This window comes from Pelmatolapia mariae, linkage group LG1, assembly GCF_036321145.2.
Source record: "Pelmatolapia mariae isolate MD_Pm_ZW linkage group LG1, Pm_UMD_F_2, whole genome shotgun sequence".
Classification (NCBI taxonomy): domain Eukaryota; kingdom Metazoa; phylum Chordata; class Actinopteri; order Cichliformes; family Cichlidae; genus Pelmatolapia; species Pelmatolapia mariae.
Window position 1 is genome coordinate 28,809,871 of NC_086227.1, and position 9,938 is coordinate 28,819,808.

The 9,938-nt window shown below is 38.5% G+C and overlaps 1 protein-coding gene across 2 annotated transcripts in view; it reads left to right on the top strand.

The window, feature by feature from the left end:
* tln2a (talin 2a) overlaps positions 1-7,201 on the top strand; it is a 99,918-nt gene extending 92,717 nt beyond the window's left edge. For both annotated transcript variants that reach the window (XM_063477895.1, XM_063477904.1), the window contains exons 55-58: positions 2,767-2,955; positions 3,051-3,233; positions 3,483-3,608; positions 4,270-7,201. In XM_063477895.1, the coding sequence (XP_063333965.1) occupies positions 2,767-2,955; positions 3,051-3,233; positions 3,483-3,608; positions 4,270-4,398 (627 nt within the window). In that variant the 3' untranslated portion in view covers positions 4,399-7,201. The remainder of the gene's footprint in view (positions 1-2,766; positions 2,956-3,050; positions 3,234-3,482; positions 3,609-4,269) is intronic.
* The last annotated feature ends 2,737 nt before the right edge of the window (positions 7,202-9,938 follow it).

The window sequence follows — 9,938 nt, forward strand, 5'->3', positions numbered from 1 at the left end:
TAAAAGGTCAGGTCCTCTGCAAAGAGTCACAGGAGGCATCTGAAATGTTATTGGGTGTGGTTGATAATCTCACTATAAAACACCAAATCGCCTGATATTATGATGTTGCCCAGCAAGCACCTAACAACAAGCCAACCAGTGCTGTAATGTGGACATGTGTTAGTTTATTTAATGTAAAAACTAGTGATTTAGAGTAGAGTGCACTTTGATCTGAGCACTAAATATTTCACCTTTTCAGATTACAGGTCATCCTTGTAACTGCCAAGTGATTTGTTGACTTTTAGATAAAACTTCTTATTTTGATCTTTGGACTGCACAGCGTTTACAGCTCTGTACATTATATAAATGAGCTTAGGAATACGTTCAAGTCTATCCTAAACAGTGCTCTGTGCGTGCCTGTAAACATCTTTTTGTGTGGTTTATATCCAAGTTTCAGTGTTATTATTGGAAGTTGTACAAGGAGCAATTTTACGGTAACAAAATAGCACATTTTGTTTTGTTACATTACTGAAAGGGTGCTCTATTTCTTGTCCTGTCTGTCAAGCTGTTGTATACAGTACTGTGCAAAAATCTTGAGCCATCCCATATTTCTTTAAATTTTGCTTCAGAGAAGCAGCCTGGCTTATATTTTTCTTAACTGATCTTGAGCTATAGTTCTCCAGGTTTTCAAAGTTTTTCTTTGTTCATTTTCTGGCCAGTCTTGAAACCCGACAATTTTCAGAGGACTTTTTTAAGCTGCTTAACATTGTTCAATTCAATTCAATTTTATTTACATAGCACTAAATCACAACAGGTGTCGCCTCAAGGTGCGTTATATTGTAAGGTAAATACCCAGCAATAATAAAGAGAAATCCCAACAATCAAACAACCCAATTTGAGCAACCACTTGGCAACAGTGGAAAGGAAAAACTCCCTTTTAACAGGAAGAAACCTCTGGCAGAACAAGGCTCAGAGACGTTTTTCTGCATCACTCTGAGACAGGATGTTTCCAATTTTAAAGAGATGAGGCCTCCAATTTCCCATTTGTTCCCATTTCTTTAGTTGAATCTACAAAAATGCCAAAGACAAATTTTGACAGGTATAAAATAGTATTTTTACAAAAACATGTTTCCCAAAACACTGGCACTGTTTTAAATTGAGGAAACTGGACAAGAGAAGGACAGAAGAATTGTCAGGCCTAAAAATTGTCTACAGCAGATGGAGAGTATCTGAAAGTAATGTCTTAAGTAATGGAGAGCAATCCAGCAAATACCTGACACAAAACCTGAGAGGTGCATCTGGACCTTCAGTTGATTGATCTACTGATCACTGAAGCCTCCGCAGACATGGTCTCAGTGGAAGGGTAGCTGTCAAGAAGCCATTCTTAACGAAGGGAAACCAGGACGAACGGCTGAGGTATGCCAAATTATGTATGTACAGAGGTCAGGAGAGAAATTCACAACAGTAAGCCACCTTGTCAAAACTCATGGAATTATGAATGCAGAATTGTGATCCATCATGCAATACCAGGAATAAAGCATGACAATGATTCCCAAAACGATGCCAATGCAGTGAAACCATACTTGGACAGAAACCACACAATGGGAAACTGCGTCATGGACTGGCCTCCCCAGAGCCCGAACCTCAACATTTTTGGAACAATGTTGTCTCATCTGGACAGAAAACAAAAGTCAGCCAACATCCAAAGAAGAGACTGAAGAACTTTTCTTGAAGAGAATTTAAAGAAATTACAGAAAAGCTTACCTAAGAGAGTTTAGGCTGTGTTGAAGAATATAGGCGGTCATAACCTCATTAAAACTGTCCAAACTAAATTACATAATTCAATAACCCATTTCCACCCATTTTCTATTTTTGTGCAAGTTATGAAGAAATGAGGGATAGCTCAAGAGTCTTACACAGTACTGTGTGCATGCATATATATATATATATGTATATATATATAATTGCATATTCATGTTCATGGAAGTATTAATGTGATCTCTGTAGCTGACACTTGTTGTATTGACAAACTCACTAAAATTCATGATACTGTACATAATATTGTCTTCATTCAGATCAATTCAAACACCATCATGTTTACTGTGCCCTCCCTCCTGTTCATCCCACTCCTCCACCACCCACCCTGCCACCGATCCAGCCACCTGTGTTAGTTCATTGTAGTTCTAGCTTAAGCCTGTCCCAGTCTGTGTCTTCTAGCTCCCAGTTAACCCCCCGCCCTCCCTATTCCCTCCCTGCCTGCCCCCACCACCGGAGGCCTTCTCTGCAGGGCTCTGTCTGATATGTTTGATATATTAGGTTGTTATTCAGTCCCAACTATATATCAAACATATTCCTACAGTGTCCCGCTCTGTCTACAGACATGTGGTGTGAATGTGTTTGTGTGAAAAGGGTGTGTGCGTATGTGTTTAGGAAAAAAAAAAAAAAAAGCAGATGAGTATAATAGGATGCTTTCTATAGAGTCTTGCTTGATGTTGTTGTATGTAGCTCCTTATCAGCTCTTGCAGTTTGAGAAGAAGCTCTGTATCTGGATGAATCATCATTTTGCTTCTCTTACCAAGTGTCCCAGCCTTGGTCACTGATGATCAATCAAGTCCTGTCTAAAAATGTGCATACAAAATGTTATTTAACGGAGTAATGAATCCAAAGTTCATCTGTTTCCAGTGATAAGTACTTCAGTTTGAGTAGAGGATTAATCAACTTTGATATTTCTTTAAATTTCACACTGGCGAAAGACTTAATCATTTGAATGGTTCTCTTCTCCCTCAGCAAGCAGACGAGACCCTGAACTTTGAGGAGCAGATCCTAGAGGCAGCTAAATCCATTGCTGCAGCCACCAGTGCTTTGGTTAAATCAGCCTCAGCTGCCCAAAGAGAGCTGGTGGCTCAGGGAAAAGTGGGCTCCGTCCCTGCAAATGCTGTGGATGATGGACAGTGGTCCCAGGGGCTGATCTCTGCTGTAAGTGCTGGAGTGAAAAGTGTTGTTTTACACAGGTTACAATCACATCTGCCAGAAATTCACTTTAAATAAATTAACTTTTTTTTCATAAACAGGCACGTATGGTAGCAGCAGCAACTAGCAACCTGTGTGAGGCAGCAAATGCCTCAGTGCAGGGTCACGCCAGTGAGGAGAAACTCATCTCTTCAGCCAAACAGGTGGCAGCCTCTACTGCTCAGCTACTGGTGGCCTGTAAGGTGAAGGCTGACCAAGACTCTGAGGCCATGAGGAGACTACAGGTAAACACAGCAGGTTAATTTAAAAGCGTTGATATGAAGAGGATTAGCGATCATCTTCAATAGCTTTTGCTCTTACTTTACAGGTGTGCATTTAATTAGAAAATGTTTATGCTCATCTTTGCACCAGTTAAAAGGAACTGATTGCTTTTAGTCAAACGCTGTAGTTTTCTCATCTTGAGCTGCTAGTACTTGTATATTTTTGTTTTTATGTTGTTGTTCTGTTCTGTAAATGATGTATTTGCCCTTTAGATTGCTGGAAATGCAGTGAAGAAAGCATCTGACAATTTGGTGCGGGCAGCTCAGAAGGCAGCATTTGAAAAATCAGATGAAGACAACGTGGTGGTGAAGACGAAGTTTGTGGGTGGAATTGCGCAGGTAATGCTTTTAGGAGCATTTAATTTTGAAACCAGTTTCTGTTGCATTAAAAAATAAATCTGTTCATTCTGGTGTGTTCAGCAGTTTTATTGTCAGTGAAATTTCATTTCACACATTTCTAAGCAATGACGATTCATTCTTGGTTAATGATTGATCTGTTTGATGCAACATCATCTGCTCCTGTAGGCATCCAGAATTTGACATTAAAAAAAAAATACAGTCACCAGCTTTACAAATATTTTCAGTTTCTCATGCTTCAGCACTGCTGGGTGATGGCATTTGGCAGTATTGATTTGATGCTGCTGAAAAATGCTGACAAGCTATTGAAATGCCCTCTACTTGTTAATTATTTCACGTTTCATTTTGTCTCTTGATGGTTGTCAGTGTTCTCAGAAAAGACTTTTGTCTTCTTCAGTCAATACATGGAATTCAAATCCCCTGTTTTTGTACACAAGTGCATTCACACACATCTTAAGTTAGACTATACAACCAAAAAACACACAGAAACATAAGGCATAAAGACACTGAGGTAGTACATTTTCTAAAAATTGCAATTACATTGTGACAATTACATATTTTGCAGGTTTTGGGTTGTGTGTGTATTAAAAAAGGTTAAAATGATATATGCTCTGACATAAAAGTTTCCTCACTGCCTGTGTAGATCATCGCCGCCCAGGAAGAGATGCTGAGAAAGGAGAGAGAGCTGGAAGAAGCCAGAAAGAAACTGGCCCAAATAAGGCAGCAGCAGTACAAGTTCCTGCCCAGCGAACTGCGAGAGGACAGCAACTAGTTATTCAGCCTCACCTTTGCTGCTACGTACGCTTGCACCAGTGTGAAGAGCACATCTGTTTTTGTGTGCATATTTGTATCCTGCTAATGGCACACCTGGACTGGTACGCCGTCCTCCAGTGAATCCAGATAAGTTGTGACTGATTAACAAACCAAGGTCTGCATTGAACACCGCTGACAACATGTAAGGTCATCTACTAGCACGTTTTAAAAACTACTACGTGATACTGACTACTTTGTGAAAACAACAAAAAGATTGTGGTGATCGCCTGAAGAACTTCTTCATGTCCTAATGTATAACTACTTCAAACTGATGTGATCTAAACCAGAATGTGACATGCTTAGTTCAAACAGCACATGTGCTCTCACGTTTGTTCTTAAGCGCCATTTTTGTAATGTTTAACAATTTGCAGCTCTTGTGCATAAACTTTAAAATGAAGAACTGATTGTATTGCTGTTCACGTCACATAGCCATTTAACTGCAACAACACCCTGAAAGCAAAAACATTTCTGCTTGGTACTCTGATATTGTATGAATGTTTGCCTGTATACCCCAATCTGGCACCTTAATGTCTGTCTGAATCGTGTAAATCACTGTGGCATGACTTGACTTTAATTCAGTGGCCATAAACCCTAATATGAAGGAAGGTCAGATTTTGCGTATGGATGTTTCTTGGGCCATTTCAACAGTGAAAGTGTTTTGGAGGGGTTTTTTTTTTAGCAATCCTCTCTTTGTGTAGAGAGTTACAGTATATAAGCGTCTTTGCTTGCTTTCTTCTAATTTTTATACTCTTTGTTCGCTCCACGTGCAAAACTTCTTTAATGCAACTTGCAAGAAATTCTACGTTTGTCACAACCCTTGATTTTAGGACCCTCATGTGCAGCCTCTAAGACTCAAATAGAATGTTTTACATTATGTTACCATGTAAATGCTTTCCTACGCAGGGCATGTTACCATAAAATGGATATTTATTACTCCTGAGTATTTTTAGCAGAGAGCTGTCTCTTTCAGGGTCGCAAACGGTCTCATTTATTTACTACCACTAGCAGAGTCCTGGGTGGCTTCTTGGCAAGATATCAAATATCTTCAAAGACCTTCAAAAGTCTTTTTTTTTCTCAATTATTTGTCATTTCGGGTAATGGGACCTATATACAGTATGAACAGAATATGATCATGATGCAATAAGATGGATGGTGCTTTAGGGGGCAGTGTTAGCTTCCCTTCTGCCACGTAAACTTAAAGTAATAATCCAGAGCTCTGCTTATACTTTTCGTGCAGAATGGAAAAGTTTGCGTAACCCTGCAGGCCGACTCCTACATAATGCATGTTTGGAATAACTGGAAAGATGCCAGGGATCACTTGAATTAGCCGAATGCCATGCAGAGTGCCACTTCTATGCATGCACTTTTTCCTGATGATTGGTCCCAACAGATTTACTTTGGTCCTTATGTTAGTATTTTTTTTTTTCTTTCATTTTTTCCAGCAAAATTCATCACTGCCAGGGACTGATGTTATTTATCTCCACATTTCTAAATTCGGGAAACAACAAAATTCAGAATCTAAAAGATTGGTCAATAAGCTGATTCTAACAAATGAATGAATAAATAAATAAATACACGAATAAATCTTTAACATGAATGACCTGAAAGTGAACAGTCTGCAACACTAATCCTTCTCCTGTTCTGGGTGCTCCGTGCTACGTTACTGAATATGCTACTCGCTGCAATAGAACAACCTTTTGTTTGTAATGTGTTTTGTTCACGTCTTACTATATGGACTCTGTTTCAATATTAAACTACAGTAGATTGTGAGAATAGGTCCTGCTGTGAAAATGCATGGCTTTGTGTTTCGGATGCAGATAGTTTCAGACCTCCACGTGAGGATAGTATACGACGGTGAAGAGCTAAAGACAGACCATCACCTTTAAGTTTGTTTGTTTGTTTTAAAGCATTGGGACTGAATTCAGAGAAATTTTCTGCCATTGTGTGTTTTTTGTGTGAGCGTGAGAAGCGAGGGGTGGGTTCACTGCTTTATCAGTCAAGTCTGTAGTGTTTTTATTAGTGCCTTAGTCCGTAGCCCATACACTGTTTGGTCTGCTTATGTGACAGCTTCACCTCAGTGGTCAATAGAATGGAAGTGGACACACTATTTTTTTTGTTCTTTTTCTTTTAAATGTAGGTTCATGTCTGTGGATTGTTAACATTTGATTTCCCACTCGCTAGCGTACTGTTCCTCTAAGTGCTAAAAGCAACTGCACCCCCTTTATTTTCCTCTCTGCCACATGCAAGGCCTTTTAGGGATGATGGAGGAACTGTCTGCCAGTCAAAAAAAAAAGTGTCGTCCTTTAAAATGTATTATCAGTATGCCGAAGATACTGAATATGTATATTACACGGATGAACACATTTTAGTACTGCATTCCATGGGCATGTACCACAGTGCTTCTAAATGACGACAGACTGGACACGTGAGCCTGTCCACTGCTTTATTGTGTGTTATGAAGTCACTGAAATTTTATGGGTGGGCTTTCTTTCCTTGTGCTTTTAAAACTATGAACGAAACATGTGATAAGAACATTTCGATATATCTGTCACCATTAAGATGTTGTGATGCATTTTCAATGCTGTGGACTATTTGAAGTGTTCTGTATGTTTTGTTTTGTTTTTCGCCCCCCTTCCTTAACAGAAATAAAATTAGGAATTCGCTACAATAAAGGTAAATGATAACATACAATATAAAAGATATTTATCTGGCCTCGATAAAAACTATTTTTTTGTATTCACTGAAAATAAAGCATTTCAATGTAATAAAAATTTGTGTGGTTGTTTTACTTGTAGTGTGCACGCAGTCAGGTCTGCGAGTTTCTGTATAGTGGTATATGTTTTGTAATTTTGCCTCAGCACAGCACCACAGTTGAAAACCAAACAGCCAATATGTAACTGAAATGCAGACTTTGACCTTTAAATTAAACAAATTAACAAGTTGGTAATGAATGATAATAGATGGGTGGATAGATGGATATATAGATAATATAAAATAAAACTCCACAATTCATGGGAGCGTGCAGCTATATCCAGAGTGCATGAGTGATTGTTACACCATGCAGGGCTACTGGCTTTTAAAATTGCATATAACTTCCAATATTCCTGTAAATAAAAAAATAAAAAGAAATTATTAATACTTAGCAGTTAGTTGAGGCTAATTCTAAAACTTCACATTTGAAACATCTTTTTCACTGGTATGCTGAAAGTGCAGTCAAGTGCAGCTACCTGGAGACCACTGACACCAAAGTCTGTCCTCAGAAACGGTCCATTTGGGCTTTTAGTGAGGACAAAATTAAAAGAAACTAAAACATTTTGTAAAATGCACTGGATCTCTATTATTATTATTATTATCTCTATTATTTAAAGAGAGGTTCAGTAACAATAGAAACATTTGCATTATGAAACAAAAATATTTTTTGTGGGCTAAAGTTTGCTCTAGTTTCAATTGTAAAGTACAAGATTATTGTGAAAAGAAACTGAAGTACTGAAGTTACTCCAATTTGTCTTATAGCTTGTTGATGGTTTATCTCTGAATATATCTGAGAACTCTGATCACATGTAGATCATTACTGGCTGCCAAGATTGCACTTGTATTCTGGCAAAACCCTCTGCCAATAATAATAATATTTATCTGGAACACACATTGAATCAAAGGCGTCATAAATTAAAATATCTTTAACCAAATTAGGTGAGAATAAGATCGTACGTGTACTTCTTGACCATTAATAATAATAATTTCTAATTTAAACATATCACGTTCAACTTTGACCACGCAGTGTTTAATCCTGTGTGTCAAGAACTCGTTTTAGTGTGTAGTTAAAATGCACTAAGGTTCAGTATCATGCTATATAAGGACTCTACCAGAAGTTTATTACCAGCATACTATAAGACTTTTATGTTGGGATATCATATTTACAGAAAGCAGAATTTAACAGTCTGCTGATAATGTAGAACATCAGATTCATCATGTCTGTTGCATCCATGTGTGATGTTGGAGCTGCAGAATGTGAAACCACTCTAAGTGAATAACAAGAGGGGTAGCTTCTGGCGAACAAACAAGGTCTCTTTAAGTGTCTGTGTCAGGACAAGTTGGTATTTCTGAGTCAGCACTAAACCTGACTCTATATTGAGTCTGGACTATAAAATGAAGCCTATGCTAAATTTGTCCAGCACTAAAATTTGAGGAGGCAAAGTCAATTGCAGTGGCACAGCTGCTCCTGGCACTGTTTTAAAACCTGGAGTCCTTTTTTTCCCCTGACATTTTCTCACTAAATCAGCTTTTAAAGCAAATACCTCATGTGTTTTTCTATCTGGCAGAAATCTGAAACTGTGTGGCTGCTAAAACATTTCTGTTAACAGTGGGTCTGACTTGTAACAAGAGGCCCTGTTGGCTGCGGACAAGACAGCAAAAACCCTGGCTGAAAGGACGAGGGCATTGCATTTAATGTGGAGAAGCAGGTGATAGAAGACAGCTCATCCATTATTTTTATGTCCTAAATCTAATTATAATTGAAGTCAGAAAGCAGCTACAGTTACTGATGACTACAGCATACTATATAGCAAGTCTTGACGCTTCAGTTGTGCTCAATGTAAGATTACCCGTCGTTAGTTAGCGGCGCCTTGGGGACAAACGGCATCTTGATCTCCTTCTCATCTGCTCTTTCATCCCATCTCTCTACATTCACTACCTCACGTTCACCTTTTCTTTTCAATAAAAAGATTAGGGTCAGATCAGCTGGTTTTTGTGGTGTTATTCCACTGGTGCACTAAAATGGATTACCGTGACGAGAACGCTGCACACTCATACACACTCATACACACTCATTCATTTGCACGGCCTCACATATGAATCTGTCTAAACCCTTTTGATGAGCTTCATTAAGTTTGACTCACCAGGTTTAAGTGAAAAGCCAGCAGTATGTGTGGGTATCTTTTAATTATTGAGGAGGAAGTGAGAAATTCCAGTCTAGACATTCACAATGATATCATCACCAGACTCCCATTTTTTATTTTTTTTTATTTTTGTCTGGGAGCTACTTACACAGCCGTCTCAACAGATCTGTGACGAAGTTTATATTTGTGGTCTGACACCAAACTGTAAAAACACTGCTGAATACCTTTGGCGTTACAAAATTACATAAATAAAAGAAGTCAATTACAAGATGGCGCATAAGCCCGCATGATCTTTCAATCATAGTGCGTTTAGATTTATGAGCGCCTCGCAACAACAAACAGGTCATAACCAATCACCACTTAATGAAATGAAATTGCAGCCTTTACAGTTCACATGCGGCTCTTCACAGGACTGTGACATAATGGTAACAAGGCCATGCACTTCTTTGCATGTAGGGACTTCTGGAAACACTGAGGTTTGATTCAGTTATCACACCTGTCTGCCTTAAAGCTTTAACAGGTTTGACAGCACTCATTTAATATCTAATTTAACTAGTGACATTTTTTAAAAGTCTTCTTTGAACTGAAAGTGAAACTTTGCGGA